This window comes from Cataglyphis hispanica, chromosome 22, assembly GCF_021464435.1.
Source record: "Cataglyphis hispanica isolate Lineage 1 chromosome 22, ULB_Chis1_1.0, whole genome shotgun sequence".
Taxonomy (NCBI): Eukaryota; Metazoa; Arthropoda; class Insecta; order Hymenoptera; family Formicidae; genus Cataglyphis; species Cataglyphis hispanica.
In genome coordinates, this window is record NC_065975.1 from 3015919 (window position 1) to 3039624 (window position 23706).

A 23706-nucleotide genomic window follows, 5' to 3' on the forward strand; every position below is an offset into this window, starting at 1 on the left:
AATGTTTTAATTTATACATCTCTACTTGCAATTATAATATTCTTTTGACATGTCAATTTTTTTTTTACTTAATATGAGAAAAAAAAATTTCTAGTAAAACTTATATTTAAAAAAAAAAATTCTAGTAAAATTTATATCTTAAAAAGTATTTTTGATTAATATTAATAAAAAATTAACCTATTAATTTTTATATTTTAAAGCATGCGATTTTAACAAATTAAATGTAAAAGCAATTTAATAACATCTAATTATGTTACTAATCTTGAGTTTGATGCAGCAAGTTGAAAGCTGAGTATGACAATTTAAGCAACTGTAAGAAATTATTTAAAGTTATTTAAAATTTGTATGTGATTGATAATAATAATTTTTATTTTATGTTGATTGATACGAACTGCTACAAATGAGTCAAGATTTAATGTCAGTATGTACATGCTACTAAATTCGATGGGGATCGTTGAACGTTTCATAATGAGTATAAGATCTTTCTTGCAGTTATTGCTAAGTGTCGGCCATTCCACTTTGTTATAAATGTTATTCGCCAAATGAAGACTCTATAAATAAAGATATTTTGCAATATTGCACAATGTAAAAAAAAATATCAATTTATCTTAATCTTTTTTTAATTTTCTTTTATATTTGTTATTGTATTAAAAATTTATTTTAGATAAATTATATACTTTTGTCTTGACTTCATTTCCGAACCAACAATAGATGAAAATTTGCGCCAATATAGCTCCCATATATATCATCAATGAAACGAAGACTACAAAGTTCGATGTCGTTGCTATTCGATATAAATTCGAGCATAGCACCAACATGCTCACCGCAAACTGTAGAGCAATTATTTTCGAGAACATTGCGTTTACCGTGTACGCATATCTACGATTGAATAAACAATTTTTAATCGATTTCTCTGCGAGTAGCCTCAAAATTGATCAGCAAATTATTAAGTTCGCATTATTAACATATTAAAGACAAAAATATATATAAGCTTTTTGTTTTTTTTTTTTCTTATTTCATTTAAAAACGAATCAGTTTGATTAAAAAATCTATAGATAAAATTATAATCGTTCTTATTATTTTTTAAATATTTTTTAACGAACAATTAGCGATTGTTATAAAGGCGCGATTTCGTTTTGTGCGTAGTTCAAATTTTTTAGAGTATAATAAAATTATACTTAAAGAAACTAACTCAAAAATATGATTATGATGACGAACACAGTCGTGCAGGACGTGTTGACTATGCGTGCATTTTGTCAATCGATACTCCAAAATTTCAAGCTGGCAGCAGATATACAACATTAGTCCGCAAATTACACTCTCACAAGCGACATTTACTATACCCGAGGTTGCCATGCCTATCAATTGATAAATGTACACAGGAAAATATACTGCAAATGATGAATAATCGAACGGCATCCATGCTTTGTAAGTCAAGCTTCTTTTCGTAAACACTGTGAAAACAGACGTCAAAACTATCGATATGATGGCCATCAGGACGAGAAACAAATATCGTAACATATTATTCCTATAAAATAAAGATTATTTTAATTTATTTTCTTGTAAGATTTAATTATTGGTATTTCTTTCTTTCTTTCTCTTCTCTTCTCTTTTTGAATATTTATTATACACGTGAGATACTATTTATATAAAATTATCGTGTAAAAGTATACGAGCATATAAATGTAAATATATTTTAAAAAGTTAATGATCAAAAAATGACTAATGCACTTTACTTGATATTACATAATTTGACTGACGCAAACTTAAAATGATATAATGATACGTACTCTACCATCTTTTCAAATTTTTGTTGAATCATTGCTTCGCGTGTTTCACATATTACAAAAGGTTTCTCGGTAAGAACGTTGATTACGTCCATGATTTTCTTTCGATCTATCCACATATAAACTTGTTTATAGCCTGCGACGAATACGGTCAGCATCATATATAAAGAATCGGTGAAATCATCAGAATTATCAACATTAAACATGATGTTCATAAATTGCGACATCGCAAATGTACATAATGCAGAGAAGAGAAACATGGCGTGAGTTTTATATATTATATGTTTAAATAATGACGTCCATGAAGATGGTTGCCAGCATCCAGCAAATGCACAAATTAGGAATGTAAATTTCAGCACGCGCATTCTCTAATGCAATTTTGCCTATTAATAGCTATTATTTATTAATTACATTAATTATTATTTTACGATTAAAATATTTCTTTCAAAAATAGAGATTTATATGTTAAAGGAATAAAATTAATTTACGGAAAAAAATGAGTTAAGAGAAAAAGCTTATAATAAAACGATACTATCTTATTATTTGTTTAATCATATCTTTTTTCCTTCGATAAGTTTCAAGTATACACATTTTACTTATTTTTTATAAATATAAATATATACTTTACTTTATTTTGCACATTGTAAAAGTGCAAATAAAATTTATATTAAGAAAAAATTATTTTATGTTTTTATATTATTTTTGAAAATATTATTCACATTATATGAAGCAGATATCTACCCAAAAATTAATTGTTTAACATTATATTTTTAATATTTAATTTTTAAACGTATATAATATACACATTAGGCTTACAAAAACTTTTCTACCCACTTGCACTAATTACTTGCGTTTATTCAGTTTTTTTATTAAAACTAAATTAATTTAATAATTTTTATGAAACATTTGTTTAAACTCTTCACGCCTTAAATGTTGATGGATTTATTAATATCGTAAGAGAAAAAAAACTCTGAAAATGTCTATAGCCGCGCAATATGGCTTTCTGATAATAATGTTACTCGTCGCATCCAGTTATGTCTATCTCTATTTTTTTCTCTCTCTTATTCTCATATCGACGAACTTACGAGACAGTCCTTGTGTAATAATATTTTCATGAACCGCAAAGCGAAATTGTTTCGAGATATCTGTTTTATTAGAAAATTGCATAATGTATCGTTATTTTCATGAAGGCAATGAGACAGAAAAGAGTTATACGACAAATTAAATTTCTTGAAATAGACCATTGGTCTATTGTATAAGAAATACTGATACAGCTTTCTCATTGTATATGTACATCAAAATATTATATTTATTATCCACTGTATTGTTCATAATTTCGTCGAATATATTCTTTTAATGTTAAATAACGAATCATTAGCTTATGGAACCTTAATACTAGCTCATATATTCGCTGGATACAACAATATTTTTATGATTATATCATATATATGTACTGGCATATGTCGGAATATAATAACATATTACAAATATTCCTTCGATTATAGTATCAATTCTTATCTTGTTTCTCATTGGACATAAACAGGTTAAGGAAAAATTCTAACTCTTAATATTAATGTGTTTCAAAAAACGTCATACTAAAATCATATATAATGCAATTCAAATTTTTTTTATCGATATATTTATTTATATATATGTGTATGTGCGCCTTTTTTATTATATCACTACTAATAATTATTACTGTGTTCGACATTACAATACAATACAATAGCTGTCCAAAATACTTAAATAAAAAATTAATAATTTTAGCACAAAGTATGTTTGTTACGCGATAGAAAAATATTAAAGAAATAAAAGAAAATTTAAAAATGTAAAAATAATATTGTTTTGTTTGTAAAACTTTATAACATGAACGCTTATGCTCAATGGCTCATATTCGCGTTGACGTTCTTATATATTGTCAAACTTGTTCTTATGCGTTGCAATTTTTAAATTTAAATAATTAGTAAAAAAATCTTTCAAAAGTTTTATAGATATTAAAAAAATTATTTAGTCATATTAAAATAAGAGAGAAAGAGAGAGATTAATATATTTATTTCTGCATTTAATTTTGCACATAACATCCGTCGAATGTGATGGCATAACAAATGTGAACAGTAATAATTTCCGTTATTATACACGTTACTTTTCTTGCGTTTGATGCAGCAAATTGAAAATCGAGTACGACATCTTAAGCAACTGTAAAAATACATGAATATATATAATATTATTTAAAATATTTAAATAATCAGTAACAAAAAATTAGTATCGTCTTTAGTAATACTGACAGCTACAAATGAATCGACATTCATCGTAACTATATGAGCACTACTAAATTGAATGGGAATCATTGCGCGCTTCATAATTAATAACAGAGCTTTTTTGTTGCTATTGCTAAGTGCGACCCACTCCATATTATAAATGTTATTCACCAATTGAAGACTCTACAAATGAAAATATATAACACAATAAATTATTATATAATATATATTATTTGCAGAAAATGCCATATTTTTCTTAGTAATTTTAACCATCTTTTATTAATTGTCATCTAATGAGTTAATTTTTTTTTTTTTAATAATATTTAATATTTAAGTGGGATCAATTTAAGTAACATATATATACTTTTAACTTGATTTCGTTTCCAAACCAGCAATAAATAAAAATTTGCATTAATATAGCACTCGTATACATTATCAATGGAATGAGGCTGAAATAATCTGTCGCCATAGCTATTCGATACATATTTGAGCATACTACCAACATGCTCACCGCAAACTGAATAGCAATTATTTTCGCAAATATATTGTTTATTGTATATGCATATCTGTGATTAAAAGATACAATGAATTGATATCCCCGCAAATAAATTGTGATATTATTTATAAATTGTGATATTATTTATAAATTGTTTTATTATTTATTATTGTTTTATTATTTATAAATTGTTGAATTTATTTGCATGCGCGGACGCACTATTAGATTTAATAATTCCGTACAAATATAAAATATTGCAGATTTTTTTCGCACGTTTTATAGTTACGAATTCTTCAATTAATTCGAAGCATTAATCTATTCTCATCATTATCTAATTTCTTTGGAATCTAACTTTACTTATGTTAATATTTAATTTTAAAAAATCTTCTAATTGCCTCCGTTTTTTATTTGTTTTTGGAAATTATTGCTATTTCTCCAACTGTTATGTAAAAACTAATTAATCTGAGCGTTGAAATTTATTATTAAAGATTGATAAGGGTTCAAGAATCCGCAAGTGGAAAGAAAAACGAGCGAAAATTTGCGACATTTTGTACTTCTTTATTTATTGAGCGTTTCATTATTTTTATCATTTGTAAAACAAATTATTACTTGTGCTGATCAAATATTTTTGTAACAATTTTGACAAGATAATTTAAGAAACTAACTCGAAAAGAAGATTGTGATGACGAACACAGTCGCCTAAAATGTTTTGATCGTGTGAGAGTTTTGACAATCGATACTCCAAAATTTCAAACTGGCCACAAATATGTAGCAAAAATCCACAAATTAAACTTTCACAAGCGACATTAACTATACCCGAGGTCGACGTGGCTATCGTTTGATGAATATATACAAAAAAGTATGTAGCTGAGGATGAATAGTCAAAAGGCAACCAAGCCTTATACGTCAGATTTCTTTTCATTAAATCTGTAGAGACAGATGTCGAAATTATCGATAAGATTGACATTGTAACAATGATTAAATACCGCCGTGTATTGTTCCTATAAAATACAATAAGAATTTATTACGGCTATGTATTTTATAAAATTAATTTTTTGTTATATTTTTATTGTATCTCTCAGATTATTATTTATAATAATTTTTTTATTTAATAGTTTTTTATTTATATGCGTAGAAATATTTTTTTTTTTTAATTTGAATTAAATTTTGTAAGATATAATTAGTTATTTCTATAAAATTATCACATAATGTAATATATCTCATGTAGAGAAATTAATGCATTGCTATTATAAAATATTGAAGAACATAAAATAAAATATTCCGTTTTTTAGAAAATATAATAATAATGCTTTATGCATAATCTAAAAAAAAAAGAAAAACAAGATATACTTACGTTGTCAATTTTTCAAATTTTTCTTGAATTATCACTTCGTGTGTTTCATATGGCGCAAATGGTTTTTTAGTAAGAATATTTATTATCACTATGATATTCTTGCGATCTATCCACATATGAGCTTGTTTATAGCCCGCTACAAGCACAGTCAACATCATATATAAGGCATTGACAAATTCATCAGAATTACCAACATTTAGCACAATGTCCACGAATTGGGACATCAGAAATGCATATAATGAGGAGATCAGAAATGTTGCGTAAGCTTTGTAAATTATATGCTTAAACAATGATGTCCATGAAAGCGGCTGCCAGCATCCGGCGAGCGCGCAGATTATAAGTGTAAATTTCAACACATGCATTTGAGAAGTTCTTTAATGCAATTTTACCTATATAATTGCTATTAATATGTTTATTAATTATATTATATGTTTATTAATTATATTTTATTCTCATCAAATATCTTTTCCTTAAAGATAGAAATTATATACAGAAAATGATATAAATCTATTAAAACGCATTAAAAAATCTTTTAATAAAAGTAGAAATTCTATTATATTTATGCGTTTAATAAAGTATTCTTTTATCAGATTAGTTTTAAATATATTTTCCGTATCTTACACACACAAATATATATATAAGAACAAAAAACACAAAATATATTCTTTTTAAATTTATTCGTTTTAAATTTATTGATTTAATTTAAACTTATAATTATATGAAATGTTTTTATTATGATAGTGAAAATTGTACATTATTTGTACTTGGCATTATATAAGAAAAATTTTTAAAAAGCTTTTCTGTTGGAAAATTATCATCTTTATGTCATTTATTATTGTATGTGGAATATATGGCATTTTCTAAACCATTTTATTATTTAGTGTTGTATATTTTAATGTTAAATTTTTTAACATATAATATACATTATACTTACATTTATTTTTGATCCACTTGCATAAACTATTTATATTTAATTTAGTTCTCTATTGTGAAAGCTAATTTAAATTGATTGTATAATTTTTAAAAACATTATCTATCTTTTCCCTTCTCGCGTCTTAAATGACAATAGATAAGTTAACATCAGAAATGAAAAGAACACTGAAAATGTCTAAAGACTCACGATGTGATTTTCTGATAATGATATTATTATTCTCGTACTCGTCTATTTGTGGTTTAAATATCTGTCTTATTGTAATATTTATACAACTTGCAAAAATTACTTCACGTAATAATATTTTCACGAAATCAATGAGACAGAAAAAAGGGAAAATAAATTTCTTAACATGGATTATTATATTATTCAATGAGGAAACGTTGATACATCTTTCTCGTCGTATATCTATATATTAAGATATTATATTTATTATCTACTGTATTGCCCATAATTTTATCGGATATATATTTAATGTTAAGAATCATTAGTATAATGTAACGAATCATTAGCTGTAATTTACTTCGATGAAGTCAATGTTGGTTGTCTATATATTCGCTTGGACATTTTTATCATTATATTTCATATTGACAGTAAGTCGGGATATACCAGGAATTATTATAGCTAGAACTTTGTTTAGAATCAGTTTTTCTCGAGCTCTCTTTTCTTCTTATCAAATATTACGGGTAAGGAAAACAATTTTAACTCTTATAATATAATATAAAGCAAATCAAACTTTTCTTATCAATGTTTATGCATTTATTTCTATGCTTGTGTGCACTTTCTTTCCGATATCTGACATCACTCACGTTTTGATGCTGGAAATTATTCATTTTTATTTATTTATTTTTTTTTTCATTTTCTCTTATTCTCATCTCGCGTTTATTCTCGATGAGTAGCCGTAAAATTTAAAACGTTTTCGGAAAGTAAACGAGCCTATAGGTTGATTCATTAACATAAAACAGTCGGTTTCGATTATCTTTATTAATGAAAAAAAAGAGAGAATATTGAATTTAGAAAATAAATTATAATTTTTACGGATACATATTGTTCACGCAAATATTTTTGCAATGCACATGCGCACCATACATCCAATTTTAATAAAATTATTTAAAAATTATTATTTAAAAATATAATTATTTAAAAATTAACTCAAAAATGTGATACCGTGCGCGGAAACGACTGCATAAAATATTTTAGTTTTATCAATTGATATTTTATGATGTTAAAAATTTATTATTTAATATACGTTTAACATCATGTTACATAAAGCTATTACATATTATTTATTTTTTTACTCTAATGTACCTTGCTATGTTACACCGTAAATAACAAAATATATAAATAATAACAGTTTGATTTATCAATCTTGTTTCTATGATGTGCGTTTAAGCACATTGTAAGCCGAGTATGATGCTTTAAGTAACTATAAAAACATTTAATATTATTTGAAATATTTACAATAATTAAGAGAGTAAAATCATACTGATTGATACTGACAGACACAAACGAATCAAGATTCAATGTGATGATGACTATACTATTAAATTCAATTGGAATTACTGAACGTCTCATAATTAATAAGAGAGCTTTTTGGCTACTATTGTTAAGCATTTGCCACTCCATATTATATATGCCATCAGCTACCGTAAGGCTCTGTAAAAAAAAAAAATATTGCATATTTTGTACAAAATACATTTTGCTATCAATTAATATTAATTTTATAATTATATTTGTGTTATTTTTTTTATTAATTACAAAACAAATATAATTTTATTATTTTTAAAAATAATATTTTTAATTTAGTTTAAAGTTAACATATTAAATTTTGACGTTTAGGATTGTATAAAATTAATAATTTGTAAAATATTATATATAAATATAAAATACATAATGTTAAATTAAATTACATACTTTTAACTTGAGTTCGTTTCCAAACCAACAATAGATAAATATTTGCGACAACATACAGGCCGTATACAATATCAATGTAATAAGACCTCCATTGATCTTCAATTCAGTAATGGAAGCCAGTTTGTATAAATTAGCACATACCACTAGCATGCTCACTGCAAATTGGAGAGCAATTATCATCTTAAATCTGCGATTTACTGTATATGCATATCTACAATTGGACAAAAGATTTTAGTTTTCTTGTGTATTATTTTTAAAATTATTTATTATTCATCTGAGATATTTTATATAAAAATTTTTTTCTTGAGCACTGATTTATATAATAATTTTTATATATTATATTTTAAGAAGAAATAATTTTGTGTGTATGAAAAAAAAAACATACACAAACACACATAATATTAATTTGATTGAAACTGCTAAGATAACATTGCTTTAGGAACTAACTCATATATACGATTGTGATGATGTATACAATCACGCAAGATATGATGATCGTGTAAGACTTTTGTCAAACGATACTTCAGAATTTCTAATTGACAGCAAATCTGCTGAAGGAATCCGGATACCAAACTGTCGCAGGCAACATTCACGGCCGCAGTGATCATCATGCCTATCAATTGGTGAGTGAACACGAGATAAAATACAGAAGGTAGCGTATAATCGAATGGTAGCCATGCTCTGTACGTTAAGTTTTCTTTCGGAAGATCCATGAAGACAGAATTTAAAATTATGCATATAACCGTTATTTGCACAAGGAGATAATAAGAGAATGCGTACTTCCTACAAAATATTTCTTATTATACAGAGTGTTCCAAAGTCATCGCACCATTTGCTAATGGCAGATTCCTGAAATCATTTGGAGATGACTTAGTGAAAATATCAAGGAAGATCATCATTTTTGGCAAGCTTCCAATTTATGCTTATTATTTATCCTTGTAGCTAAGCTTCAAAAATTAAAAGTCCATTAAAATAATTAAAATAAACTCTATCTGAAATTAACTGAAGGATGTTGGTAATTTTTTAACTTTATAAAATTTGCGAAAAGCTCTTTTTTTTAATTTCCTATAAAATTATTGATGACAATTTTGCTGAAAAACATTTCTCTAAATGATTTTAACAATCTGCAATTTCAACAATCATTAGCAAGTGACGTAGCATGGGACACTTCATATATATATCTAATGTCTAAAAAATCATGTCCATTTTTATAATATTATAAAACGTAATAAAAGAACTAAAATATAATTATTCGACAATTAATTGAATCACAATCGATACACGTAATTTGAACAAATAACTCACTTTATCATTTTCTCATATTTTTGTCGAATTATTACTTCCTGTGATTCCAACGGACTAAAAGGTTTTTCCGCAATGGCATTGATTATTGCTATAACATTGTTATCATTTTTCCACATAATAATTAATTTATAAGTCGCAATGAATACCGTTAATGTCATATATATGCTGTCGCTGATTTCATCGGAGTTATTAATGTTTAATATAATATTCATAAATTGTGATATTGTAAATGCACTTATTAAGCAGATTAATAACAATCTGTAACCGTTATACATTATATGTTTTGATGGTGATGTCCACGAAAGTGGTTGCCAGCATCCACTGATCGCGCAGAGAGTAAGTGTGAATTTCAACGCCTGCATTTGCTTTCTCTAATTTAATTTTCTCTAAACAAATCATTTTTTGTGTTACATTTCTATTTATTATTAATTCAAATGTTATGTAAAAAATAAAAAAAAATTATTTTAAAAATGAATTATTAGTATGTTTAATATATTAGACATATTGGTAAAATAATTCCCATTAAGAAAATAATTTTAATTTTATTTTTTCCTTTATTTATTTTATTTATAATATTATTATCATCAAATTAATTAAAGACCTTGTTTCGTAAAGCACAATGATTAATTAAAGATTAAATTTTTAGGTCAATATAATTGTATAATTCGAGTTTTAATGTTAAAAAATCCTAATATATAATATATGATTATATTATTTGTTGTAAGTATTTACGGTTTTTATCACAAATTTCCTCATCCACGTTTATTTAACGTTGCATTTAATTTTGCATTTATCTGTCACAAATGTCTTCGAAAGTAATTTATTACTATCGTATAATTATAGTTCAAATAAATCTTGGACAATTTATGCGATTATTTTATAATTGCAAACTAAATAAAAGAAGCAAATTTTATTCGAAAGCGGGACACAACTGAGATATAGCCTGATAATACAATCTTTTGATAACTGCGCTATCTATCGAACCCCTTCTTATCCATCTCTATTATTACCATTATCATATCGATTGTGCAACGATGCGGAATATTCTTTTCATGACAATATATATGTAGATAAGCTTAGTAGCAATTTTTCTCACGCGATGAATAATATTTTCATAAAGCGGAAAGCAGAGTGGATGTGACTTCGTCAATATGAAAATTATCTATGCTGAACTTGTTCTCATAAAATATTCACAAAGAAATGAGTTGTTGACTTGAAAATGTTTTATTTATTACTTTCGCTATTCACTATAGTTGCATTCCGATATTCACAGTAAATATCGGATCGCAATCTAAATGACATGCTATCGCATACTATGCTTTGCATATCGATTCTATTCGTGATTGTCGGTTGAACACAAACGCTGAGTTTGTAGAAGTCGCTGGCTATACTAGCTTTTAAACACATCGTCTCTTTCCTTAAATGATTATTATAAAAATTAAAAGAATATTGTGAAGATTATCGTTGACCTAAATAAAGAGAAACGTAAGTATTAATATACCCTTAGTGCGCGCCAGTTGCAATACGTCATTTAAAAATTAAAATAACGGGATAAAACTAATTTTATAATCTAATCATGACGTTTTAATATCTTCACTGGCAATGATACAAAAAAAAAGTATTAAGAAGGAATATATATATGCAAAATATATATAAATATAAATATATATATATATATATATATATATATATATATATATATATGAAATATATATATGAAAAAATATATATGCAAATTTTAATTATGTAAATTATAATTATGCAATTCTATTTATTTTCATATTACTAGCGATCTCGAATAACCAACACCCGGGATGTCAATCTGAAAGTAAAAACGTGCAACAGTACCTAAAATGAAGCAATCAACAAGAAAAACGGAGAGAATGAATAATGGTATCTATCAGCTGGTAAGTAATGTAAAATATATATACGTGATATAAAATATCCTGAGATTTTTTATTGAGATTAAGTAGTCCATCTTCAACAAAACGTTACTCTTGATGTCTGTGAATAAAAAGAATCAAACACATTATAACATTGTTTTTAAATACCTGTTTTTTTAATTTAACATATATTAAACTTACGGAAATTTTTCCGTCACCTTGCTCGAACGATTATATATCATAATATCTGACTAAATTATTATTGCATGATGAAAGTTGGAGATATCTTATTTAAAGATATGTGTAACCACTCAATATCCATTTTTTGACGATTCTTGACTAATCTTTTTTTTTTCATATAAAATGTTTGCATTATTATTGAAATGTAGAGACACTAGAGATACTTTATTACAATGGCGTCTCTATTGCGCAATAATATTTTGATTTGTTCATCTATTTTATTCATATTTGCATATATATTTAAGTTGATAATTCCTGCCTAAAAATTCTTTTTAAAAGTCAAAATGATAAAAATAATTCAACATTACGTAGAAATATTAAATCTTTCTTTGAAAAGTGTCAGATACGTCGAAAATGTAACGCGTAAGTTCATATTAGATAAAAATATTAACCGCTGTATTAAATTAATTATATATGATATTTTTTCGTAATATAATATTATTAAAGAATAGATAACTAATATATTGATCAAAATTATATATGAGAGAAAATATGAAAATGCAGCAAAAATATCTGCAATAATTCTATTTATATATTCTTACGTTGTCACATTTACATTCTCTATAATTTTATATTCTAGCTTAAGTGTTTCAACTTTTAACTTTTTAGTTAACTTTTTAGTTAACATATCTTAACAACTTTGTGATATATTTTCTCAATAATGTCTTATTGGTAGTAATTAATTAACTATCGTTATTTTTTATGTCTCTCTCTCTCTCTCTCTCTCTCTTTCAATTATATGAATGTAACAGATTAAATATAAATAACAATTTCTAATTTTGTTTTACATATTACTGTTTCTGCGAATTTACCAATACATTAAAAAGCGAATATGATGTCTTGAGCACCTAAATAATTATATAATTAATAAATAAATTAAAATAAATTATTATATGAAAAATAGTTTTCTCATACAAACCATCACGAATGATTCGAGATTCATTGATAGAATGTTTGCGCTAGTAAATTCGATTGGTATCCTCGCACGATTCATGATCATTAAGAGACCTTTCTTCACGTTGTTGTTAAGTATTGTCCATTCTATATTATAAACATTATCCGACAATTGCAAACTCTGTAAATAAAAGCGTAATCAAATTCTCTATGTATTTTATATACATGTATACATGACAATAAAAAGAGAGGGAGTGAAAGAGAGAGAGAGAGAGAGAGAGAGAGAGAGAGAGAAAGATGATAATATAACATTTTTTATATACTTCTTTCCACGTAAACTGTGATTATTGGCTACAAAATTAAAATTAGTTACAAATTACCTTTAGCTTGACTTCATTGCCAAACCAACAGTAGTAAAAAATTGGTGCCAATGTGCAAGCTATAACCATGGCATTTTGTACATAAAAAGTGATAGTGGACGACGTCAAAGCCATATGAATCAAACTGTAGCACATTACTACCGTGATCATTATAAACTCACTAGGAACTATTCTGGCAAACTTCTCATTCACCAGATATGAGTACCTAAAATTAAACAGAATATTTTTAATTTATTATATCGATTTTTCAAGACATTTAATCAATATAAATTGTGACGGATTTAATATATTTGAACAAATGGAACGATGAGAAATTTATTTCTTTTGGCTTGAGAAATATTTTAATAGATTTTATGATTTTTAAAGATTAATGCGAGGATATTTTACGCTTTTATATAGAAAATAATAAGATAGCTTAAACATTCATTTTTAATATAAAATTTTTAATTATAAATATAATATTAAAAATTAATATATTGTTTTTACAATGCAACATTATTGGTATTTTTGTGTTTTCTAAAAAAATTTAAATAAATACGTAGCCCAAAGAACAATAAAATTGCTTAACTATAGAATCTTTTTTTCTGTTGTTTATAAACGATAAAATTGTTTATAAACAATAAAAGATATAAGATAACATATGTCTTTGAAGCATATATCTGAAAAAAATGAGAAAAAATTACACGGAAAAATGCTTCAAATTAAATTATTCCATTTCAATATTGCATATATGAATGTTAATTAATTCTAAAACAAAAAATCTAAAACAAAATTATTTTGGCTTCTTTCTTTTTCTCATTGATAAATAACAATTTTTTTTTTAATTTCCATTGAATCAACGAGAAAATCCAATAAAATGTATATAAATCTCAAAGACGTATGCGTGTGTATAGATAGCACACTAGACTTACTTATTAAAAGGACTTACTCATATATACGTATATGATGACGTACGCAATCGCGCAAGCTTCCTTGAGCGATGTTTGACAGGCGGTATTCTAAAATCTCGATTTGACAGCAAATATGTAATAACAATCCGCAAATGAAAGTGTCACATGTGGGATGTACGAGACCGATAAATATTAAAGTCATTATCTGATGAACATATGCGAGATAGAATAGCGCGGAGATTGAATAGTCAAACGGTATCCATGCTTTATACATTAACGTTCCATTCTTGAAATCCGTGAATAACGAAAGTAAAATCATATATAAAGCGCTTATAAGGACAAGGACTAGATAATATAACGCATTATTCCTATAAAATCAGGATTATGAAATTTCCTTGTTTTACAAATTATTGTTAAACATTTTTTTTTTTTTTTTTGAAGAGATAAATTACATTGTTTATAATATACGCATGCAATTATTTAATTACATGTGTTTTAATTTAATTATAAACAGTTTTTAATAAAATATTAAGCACGATACTTACGTTATTCTCTTGTCAAATTTCTCTCGAATCATATTTTCGTTTACATCCAACGGTTTGAATGGCGTTTCGGTAAGGTTATTAATTATCATTATAATACTCTCATGATTTTTTCGTAGAACAATCGTCTTGTAAGACGCCAGAAGCGAAATAATAACATTGAACAAGGCGTCGCCGAATGTGTCAGCGTCGTCGATGTTCAATAAGAGCTCCATAAATTGAGTGATCGCAAATGTGGATAGTGTTAGAACTACTAATAATGTGTAAGCGTTATACATTATGTTTCTAAACAGCGACGTCCACGATGTTGGTCGCCAGCATCCTGCGACCGCTAAAACCGTGAGCGAAAATTTCAACACAGGCATTTCGTTTTTCCTCCCAACATTACTTCCCAACATCCATTTGCCCAACATCAATAACTGTGTCGATTGAAATATTGACTTATTTATTATAAATTTTGATTATTATATGATAATGTACCGATGACAGATGGAAGAAAATATGTATAATGATTACGATATTAGTAGTTATAAGAAATATTTTTATAATTGTTTATTTTTATAATTTTTTATTTTTTATTTTTATAAATAATTCGCAATTAATTTCTTACCCCCATAAATTAATAGTTAAGTACAAAGCTAGTTACTTACTAATAATGAGAATAATGAAAAAAATATCGAGAGACGTGCGTTATATATTATTTCTATTATAATATACATTAAAAATGTTTCACTCTTTTTCTATACATTAAACTTACGAAAATATTCCGATCAATTCGAATAGTCCGCTGAATACTTTGAAAAATTTGGTTAGATGTTTTCTGTGACAAATTGAATGATGTAACGAGGAAACAATCTATTGATGTCTATCTTTCCCGACTAAGTTTCCCGACTTGATATTAATAATATTATTTGTTCAATTCTCCTCTCTTTGTATAAAGAATCTTTGTTGCTATCACGATAGCTTTGCAATCATATTTCTCGTAAAATAATATTCTGATGAATCGAGAAGTAATATTCTTTCAAAATAAAACTTTTATTACAAAATGTAATAAGTAATGTATCGTTATTTTCACTGAGAAGAATGGAATAAGAAAAAAGAAGAGAAACTTGGTGTATAGTTAAGTATACAGAAAATAAATTCTTGAAATGGCCATTAATAGATCAGTAGTCTCGAATTATTTCTAAGATACTTACATCCAATTCTATTGTCTTATATGCCTTTTATAAAATATCTTATTCATTGACAATGTTTCGCAGCCATGCTACGGACGTACGAAAAAATATATTTCTCAAATGTTAACGACTGTAGTGTATATCTGTATAAAACCTTAATACATAGCTAGTCCATAGACTCGGTTATAAGCTGCTGCCATTATTTTCTTTTGTCGTATCTATAATATTGGAATGTTATTAGAGTGCACATATTAATTCTTGGATCTGCCACTCGTAAAAAGTTGAATATTGTCTTTTTATACTATAGGTTTACGCAATCAAGCAAGTATATGTATGTATATAATTTCATGCGAGACATTCAATATTGAGGCATTATCAGTTTTTTTTTTATATGTGTATTAAAATAAAAATTAGAGCAGAGCACCTAAAATTGAAACTATTAACATTTTTTTAATAATCTTTTTGTAATGCATGATAAAAATATATTTTTATCTTTTTTTAGAATATTATTTTTATTTTTTTTAACTATTATTTATGAATAAACATTGAATCTTTATATAAATCGTACTTTTTGCATATTATTGCTTTTGTTAACAAATTACTATGTGTCTAATAAAAGCATCATCATAAAATAATACTAAGAATTTATTATATTAGCAGATAATTATTATATAAAGGCTTAATAGATATTAAAATTGTTATCGATAATCTGTTTATTACTCTTGCTTACAAATTATTAATTTACAAAAACATCAACTCCAAGATAATGAAGGAATCATGTATATTATTCTTCTTCTTCTTGTACTTGTACTAATAAATTATAAGCAGAGTATGATGTTTTAAGCAACTAGAATAATAAAATGTGATAAAGACAGGTGAGATTTCATTAGTCAACTGTAAATACATAATATGATAGAATTTTCTATACTAACCGCTACAAAAGAGTCTAAATTCAAGCTAATGATATGTGCAGTAGTAAACTCAATAGGTAGGGTTATCGCGCGTTTCATAATTATAAGAAGATCCTTTTTAAGGCTATTACTTAGCATTGGCCATTCCACTTGAAAAACACTATCCGCTAGTTGAACGCTCTATAAATTAATATGCAATTTTTTCTCTTTCTTGTGTGCATTATGATTGTGTAAAATATATTCTTAAATATTATTAAATATATATTATTAAATATTATTAAATAATATTAAATATTTAAATTATATATTATTAAATATTATTAAATATTTAAATTATATATTATGAAATATTTACATTAGACCTGTAATGCCATTTATTATCTGTTTATTTATGATGCACTTAATAATGGATGCACTTAATCATGAAAATATTAAAACATTATGATAAGATGTTTCATTAAGATTTCTCGTATTTTTATGCAAAAGATTATAAAATAATCAATTTTATTAGTATATATATATATATATATATATATATATATATATACCTTTGATTTGACTTGGTTTCCAAACCAGCAATAAATAAATATTTGTGTCAACATGCAGCATGTATATAGGATTAACGCAACATTGTCTGCGCTCATTGACGACTTGCTCAGTTGAAACAAATTGGAAAATATTATCAATGTACTCGTTATAAATTGGAATCCGATTATTTGCGAGAATCTTTCATTTATTAAACTCGCAAAACTACAATCAAATTTTTATTCTTTTAATGTCATAATAGTTGCATATTGAACCGAAAAGCACGCGCGTTTTGTCATATAAAAGAAAATTATTTAACAGAACAGTAGTATACAAGTCAGTAATAATAAATAATATGTTATAAATTGAAGGAACTTGATTTATTTTGATTTAGAAAAAGAAAGACAATTTTAAATTTTATTTTTTTATAATTACAGAAACAAGATTTATCTTATACCACTGTTCTCCATCCCTAAGACACAAGAATCAAATATATAGGGTGTCTGACAAGTAAATAACCAACCGAAAGGGAGGCAGATTGGGTCAAACTGAATCGAAAAGTTCTGAATCGTTTTTTCTTTGTGTAACGCTTAATAAAGAAATTATTATTGAATAAAGTCCGGTTAATCATCGCCGAACTTTAGCCGATCGCTGATTAGCCAGATTTTACTTAATAATAACTTCTTTATTAAGCTAATTTATAGAAGAAAAAAAATGATACCGGATTTTTTTTTTTCAGTTTGACCCAATCTATCTGCATCCTTCGGATGATCTTACTTGTCGGACATCTTGTATATATCATAGCATATATCATAAAAATTTGGGTAAAATAAATGTTTTTTTCAATAGTTATTATTAGAATAACTAACTCAAAAATACTGTTGTGATGACGTATACAGTAGCCCAGAGTATCTTGCTTGTTCACGAGTTTTTTTATGCGATACTCCAAGATCTCGATTTGGCAGCATACGTGCATTAACAGGCCGCATATGAGAGTATCGCAAGCGACATTCACAGTAGCGTAATAGAATGTACTTAGAAATTGATGAGCATACGTAACACAAAAATACCATGTAAGACGAATAATCGTATGGTACCCATTCTCTATATGTTAATCTTCTATGCCTAAAATCGGCGAGCAATGACGTCAAGCCGGAACATGACCATGATGTCTCGATTAAGATCGTATAACGTAACGTGTTCATCCTAAAATATGATCAAATATTTTTATTATTTCTAAATAAGCTTTGATATAAAGCATTCTTTTTATATATCTCTTTTCTTTATAAAAGATTTTTAATGTTTGATAATACAACTATTGATTAAAATTTTTTTGTTAATATTTAACTTATTTATTTATAAATTGAATGACCATTTAATTATGCCATTTAATTATGCCTTTTATAAAACAATTCAAAAGTTTCTATTTACGATTACACATTTACGTAGGATTTTAAAAATCTCAGTCGATAAAATTAAAAGACACATTATACACATAAAATTAAATAATCAAAATATTTTTTTAAAAATATTTAATTACTTGCAACTTAATTAAAATATACAGATTTAAAAGCAATTACTACTAAAGAAAAATTTAAATATTATATTAAATTAAGATCAGACCGTATTAATTTATCAAATTTCCGACGAATTTCCAGTTCGCCTGAATCCATTGGTTTAAATGGCTCTTCGTTAAGTTTGTTGATTAATGTTGCAACGTTCGTATAGTTAATCCACATGATCAATAACTTGTATCCCGAAACGGATACATTTAACATCATATACAGATTGTTAGTGAAGTCATCGGGATTGTCAACGTTCAGAACGATATCCATAAATTGTAAAAATGCAAAAGTATATAAAATGATAATTATAAATAATCTGTAGAGATTGTAAACAGCACGTTTAAACAATGATGTCCACGATAGCGGTCGAAAGCATCCCACAAACGTAACAATAAAAAATGTCAAGTTTAGAACATGCATTTTTTTGTTTAATTAAAGAAAAAATACATACAATTGCGTTGGTTAATAAATTTTTGTACTGTTTAAATAATTTTAACAAAATTTTAAAGAATATTTACTGTTCTCGAGATTACTTTACTTGATAGAATTTTTATCATACGGAAAATAAGATTAAATAACATTATTTTACAAGAGAAAATGCACTTAGAATTGTCTATAGACTTGTGACAATTCTACAAGAAGGCTTTTCGAAAGTATTTTTCGTTGACGATATTTCCTCTTTTCTCTTCTACATATTTAATATCTCTATCTTTATGTGATATACCTATTTAGTAATTGTCTCCAATCCAATTGTTATGCAAATTAGCTAACAATAAGAGGCCTATAGTATGCATGCAATTTTTATTATATACGGAAAATGTAATATCATATGTTATATTCGACACTCAAATCGAGAATAATATGAAACAATAAAGAGAGAGAGAGAGAGAGAGAGAGAGAAAATAATAAAATTTCCACAGATTGATCAATAAAATATGAGATGCTTTTCATAAGTTCTTGACGTATGTCTACTTTTATATATCAACGATAAAATATTTTACTTATTATTGCTGAAGACTAGAAGACCTAGAAAGACATTATTCAATATTGATGTTTACGTAACACAAGCAAGATGAAAAATCGTAACGTATACGTATACTTATAAATTATTGTCAAGTAGATAGAAGAATAGTAAAAGAAAGAGAGACATAATAATTTTTAACTTTTTTTGACATTACATTACAAAATGCATATGCAGTAACAAAATTAAAATAGATGCATTTTTTTAAATAAAAATAGTATTATATGACTTCTTTTTTCCACAAAACTTTTAATCATTCTGCTTATGAAAGTATTAAAGTAAAATCATGAATATACTTTTCGAAATATTTTACGCTTTGTATCAGAGAAATCTAACGTCAGAATATATATTATATGTTGGCAATTGCTTTTTTTAATATTAAACTTAATATATATATATATATAAAAATATATACCTTTATAAGATAAATAATTGTTAAAAAATATACATACATATATATATGTATATATATTTTACTATTATTATATACATATATATTAATAAATAAATATATATATATATATATATATATATATATATATATATATATGTACATTGAACACATTAGGACTATTAACAATATGTTTTTGGTTATTATTACTGAAACATTACAATTCTTTTTCTAATTATGCATTACTAAATAAAAATTTTTTTTATTTTATTTGTATTTCTACTTTTATTCTTCTTATTATGCTTGTATCAATAAATTACAAGCAGAATACGATGTTTTAAGCAACTGAAATGATAAAAAATATTTTTGTGACCATTAAAAATACGCTTATATTTATAAATAAATTAATAAATTATATAAATTATTGAAATTATTGAAATTATATAAATTATATAAGTCAATTACATACTAACCCCTACGAAGGATTCCAAATTCAAAGTAATGATATATGCGGTACAAATTTCGATAGGTATTGTCGAACGTTTCATCATTATCAAAAGGCTTTTTTTAACATTATTATTCAAGATTGGCCAATTTATTTGAAATATTTTATCCGTGAGTTGAATACTCTGTAGTAATATATATATATATATATATATATATATATATATATATATATATATATAATACAACATTTTATTTATAATATTTAACAATTCTTATTTTACTTGATATATGTACCTCTGTTTTGACTTTATTTCCAAACCAGCAATAGATAAATATCTGCGTCAACATGCAGGTTGTGTACATAACTAATGGAATATGGTCTGCGTCCAAAGGCGACTTGGTCAGTTGATACAAATTGGAGCAAATTACCATCATGCTCGCCGTAAACTGAAATCCAATTATATGTGTAAATCTTGTATTCACCAAACGCGCAAACCTGTAATTCATTTTCGCTTTTAGAATGCCATTATTATTTTTATGATTAAAATTTTTAATTAAAAAAAATTCACCTATTAATTATTATTATTTGTTGCAATTTTCCAAATTATAAACAAGATTATAAAATATCTAACAGATTAAGGAAAAAAAATTAACGCATTAATAAAACGCTAATAAAATATAATAAATGAAATAATGATAAAAGTCAATAATGCGTATTTAAAAAAATTTATATCTAGTTATGCTTTGTTACACATGAAACTTTATATATATTTTTTTCTTCATAATTGCGGCACAAAAATTACATAAGTTAAAGAAGAAAATATAACTTTTATCATAGTATTATTCAATAATTCACATTTAATAACAATACTAGCTGACAAATAATTTTTTAATGTGATAACTAACTCATAAATCAAATCGTGATGGCGTACGCAATAGCCCAGAGTAATTTGATTTCTCGTAAGCTTCTTCAAGCGATATTCTAAGATCGCGATTTGGCAACAAACATGCATTAAGAAACTGCATATAAGGGAATCGCAAGCGACATTCACGGTGGCGACGTGGAAAGTAGTTGACATTTGCTGAGCGTATGTAAAACAAAATGTCAAGAAAGACGAATAATCATACGGTACCCATTCCCTATACGTTAACCTTCTATGTCTAAAGTCAGTTAACAATGATGTTAAAGCGATGAACGAGCACGTCGTTTCGATCAAGAGTGTGTAACGTAACGTATTATTTCTAAAAAATTGAAAAAAGATTGTTATATTAGTGTTATTTTTAATAGGAACTTTGATATGAATTTTTCAACATAATTTTTCTTACTTATAAAATAGATAATATGTATTATTAACACAATAGCGTCAATTAAACTTTATTTTATAATAAACTAAAGAAGACATAGTTTATATGTTTGTTATTTAAAATATACATATATTTATAATTTCCTTTATATTTTAAAATATAAAATATATTTAATTGATAAGACAAATATTGAAAAAACATCAAGCTATAATCTTGAATGTATTTTTTAAGAATACATTTGTAATTAAAACAAAAACTGAAATACCTAAATATGTTTTTTAAATAAGAATTTAAATATAAGATATATTTACCGTATTATTCTGTCAAATCGCTGTCGAATTTCCATCTCACCTGGATCTAATGGCTTGAACGGTTCTTTAATAAGATAATTAATTAAAGTTGAAATTCTCTCATAATTGAACCACATGACAAATATTTTATAGCATGCAGCAGATGTCGTTAACATCATATTTAAATTATCAGTAAAAGCGTCAGCATTATCAACGTTCAGAACAATGTCTATAAACTGCGACATTGAAAAAAGAAATAGCATACTAATTACGTATAGTCTGTAAATGTTGTAAACTGTTCGTTTAAACAAAGATTTCCAGGATAGTGGTCGAAAACATCCAGCGATTATGACAATTGTACATGTCAATTTCAGAACTTGCATTTTCAATTCTAATTTAATTTACAGATATTTAGAGACACACTCGCATCCAATTGTAAAACGTGTATTATAAATTCTGGTAATATTTTTTGTATAATTTTGGTAATCTTTAAACAATGTATATGTATCGATTTTAAGAAAAAATTTTAAACTGACAGAATTTCCGTTGCACGGAAAGTGAGATCAGATAAGCATAATGGCCTCAGAAGGGGAGGCACTTGGAACTGTCTATAGACTTGTGATGCTATTCAGGCAGTTTTTTCATCGGCGATATTTTCTCTTTTCTCTGCCGCATATCTACCTATCTTTCTAATATTGACAGTAATTGTCTCTAAAATAATCTTGACGTCAATTAACTGAAAAGATTACTTTGCCATGTAACTTTCGTGTACTCTATATTCATATAACATTTATATAAAAAATAATATTATAATACAGTGAAAACGAAAGAAAAATTCTCCGAAGGAAAGTATTCAATCAATAAAGCACGAGATGCGAATTATCTCTATATACAGTGACATATATATATATGTCACTTCACGATATACGACGCGAAATATTTTATTTATTATTATCTCTACCTAGAACTTAACGCGGTCATTATCCGTTCTTACGCACAATAGAGACAAAGAAATATCATACGAGAGTTTCGCATGAAAAATTGCAATAAAACATGCATGATAATTTTAGGTTCTATAATATAAACGGATTTTATCGTACAATATATTGCTAAAAAGAATGATAAGAATGATAAAGAGAAGAAAAATGAAGACTTAATAATTCTCGACTTCTTATGACATTATGTGTCCGTAGGTACAGTGA

The 23706-nt window shown here is 25.9% G+C and overlaps 6 protein-coding genes across 8 annotated transcripts; all 6 read right to left on the reverse strand.

The window, feature by feature from the left end:
- Positions 1-202: 202 nt before the first annotated feature.
- LOC126857699 (uncharacterized) lies at positions 203-2999 on the reverse strand. Of its 3 annotated transcripts, none has more exons than XR_007688537.1 (4): positions 1791-2152; positions 1193-1528; positions 393-551; positions 203-310 (listed from the first exon to the last, which is right to left on the reverse strand). XR_007688537.1 is itself a non-coding variant. In XM_050607370.1 (4 exons), exons 2-4 carry the CDS (start codon positions 1904-1906, stop codon positions 464-466), a joined length of 540 nt encoding a protein of 179 aa, XP_050463327.1. In that variant the 5' UTR covers positions 1907-1923; positions 2622-2999; the 3' UTR covers positions 347-463. The 3 variants fall into 3 exon arrangements, 2 of the variants coding, with proteins under 2 accessions (XP_050463327.1, XP_050463326.1); XM_050607370.1 differs by lacking the exon at positions 203-310 and adding an exon at positions 2622-2999 and having other exon boundaries at positions 347-551; positions 1791-1923; XM_050607369.1 differs by lacking the exon at positions 203-310 and having other exon boundaries at positions 347-551.
- Positions 3000-3926: 927 nt separating this feature from the next.
- Positions 3927-9469, reverse strand: LOC126857780 (odorant receptor 46a-like). The gene is made up of 10 exons (XM_050607500.1): positions 9188-9469; positions 8741-8951; positions 8327-8482; positions 8213-8252; positions 8135-8138; positions 5896-6267; positions 5207-5542; positions 4410-4611; positions 4073-4228; positions 3927-3983 (listed from the first exon to the last, which is right to left on the reverse strand). The coding sequence occupies exons 1-10, from the start codon at positions 9451-9453 to the stop codon at positions 3927-3929; spliced, it is 1800 nt and encodes a 599-aa protein (XP_050463457.1). The 5' UTR covers positions 9454-9469.
- Positions 9470-12959: 3490 nt separating this feature from the next.
- LOC126857781 (odorant receptor Or2-like) lies at positions 12960-13938 on the reverse strand. The gene is made up of 4 exons (XM_050607501.1): positions 13934-13938; positions 13443-13647; positions 13088-13243; positions 12960-13016 (listed from the first exon to the last, which is right to left on the reverse strand). Exons 1-4 carry the CDS (start codon positions 13936-13938, stop codon positions 12960-12962), a joined length of 423 nt encoding a protein of 140 aa, XP_050463458.1.
- A 428-nt stretch (positions 13939-14366) lies between these two features.
- On the reverse strand, positions 14367-15287 carry LOC126857701 (uncharacterized). The gene is made up of 2 exons (XM_050607371.1): positions 14878-15287; positions 14367-14700 (listed from the first exon to the last, which is right to left on the reverse strand). The coding sequence occupies exons 1-2, from the start codon at positions 15285-15287 to the stop codon at positions 14367-14369; spliced, it is 744 nt and encodes a 247-aa protein (XP_050463328.1).
- A 1546-nt stretch (positions 15288-16833) lies between these two features.
- On the reverse strand, positions 16834-19470 carry LOC126857782 (odorant receptor 49b-like). The gene is given in 6 exon segments (XM_050607502.1): positions 16834-16896; positions 16982-17140; positions 17509-17710; positions 18355-18551; positions 18553-18691; positions 19109-19470. Coding segments are annotated over 6 exon segments (1122 nt in total).
- A 1289-nt stretch (positions 19471-20759) lies between these two features.
- Positions 20760-22749, reverse strand: LOC126857783 (odorant receptor 94a-like). The gene is made up of 5 exons (XM_050607503.1): positions 22526-22749; positions 21816-22151; positions 21204-21405; positions 20936-21091; positions 20760-20807 (listed from the first exon to the last, which is right to left on the reverse strand). Exons 1-5 carry the CDS (start codon positions 22747-22749, stop codon positions 20760-20762), a joined length of 966 nt encoding a protein of 321 aa, XP_050463460.1.
- Between the last annotated feature and the right edge of the window lie 957 nt (positions 22750-23706).

Excerpts from the sequence above, each read along its gene's own strand:
- LOC126857699 (XM_050607369.1), bottom strand. The coding sequence starts at position 2,152 with ATGCGCGTGCTGAAATTTACATTCCTAATTTGTGCATTTGCTGGATGC. Across the intron at positions 1,529-1,790 it reads AAATTTGAAAAGATGGTAGA|GAATAATATGTTACGATATT; the intron begins GTACGTATCATT and ends TTTATTTTATAG. Across the intron at positions 552-1,192 it reads CATCATAATCATATTTTTGA|AGTCTTCATTTGGCGAATAA; the intron begins GTTAGTTTCTTT and ends CTTTATTTATAG.
- LOC126857780 (XM_050607500.1), bottom strand. The coding sequence starts at position 9,453 with ATGGATCTTCCGAAAGAAAACTTAACGTACAGAGCATGGCTACCATTC. Across the intron at positions 8,253-8,326 it reads ATCTTGATTCGTTTGTGTCT|TTACTTAAAGCATCATACTC; the intron begins GTCAGTATCAAT and ends ATGTTTTTATAG. Across the intron at positions 5,543-5,895 it reads AAATTTGAAAAATTGACAAC|GAACAATACACGGCGGTATT; the intron begins GTAAGTATATCT and ends TGTATTTTATAG.
- LOC126857781 (XM_050607501.1), bottom strand. Across the intron at positions 13,244-13,442 it reads GCAATGAAGTCAAGCTAAAG|AGTTTGCAATTGTCGGATAA; the intron begins GTAATTTGTAAC and ends TTTTATTTACAG. Across the intron at positions 13,017-13,087 it reads ATCTCGAATCATTCGTGATG|GTGCTCAAGACATCATATTC; the intron begins GTTTGTATGAGA and ends ATAATTATTTAG.
- LOC126857701 (XM_050607371.1), bottom strand. The coding sequence starts at position 15,287 with ATGTTGGGCAAATGGATGTTGGGAAGTAATGTTGGGAGGAAAAACGAA. Across the intron at positions 14,701-14,877 it reads AAATTTGACAAGAGAATAAC|GAATAATGCGTTATATTATC; the intron begins GTAAGTATCGTG and ends CTGATTTTATAG.
- LOC126857783 (XM_050607503.1), bottom strand. The coding sequence starts at position 22,749 with ATGTCGCAGTTTATAGACATTGTTCTGAACGTTGATAATGCTGACGCT. Across the intron at positions 21,406-21,815 it reads CATCACGATTTGATTTATGA|GTTTGCGCGTTTGGTGAATA; the intron begins GTTAGTTATCAC and ends AATGAATTACAG. Across the intron at positions 21,092-21,203 it reads GAAATAAAGTCAAAACAGAG|AGTATTCAACTCACGGATAA; the intron begins GTACATATATCA and ends ATATTACTACAG.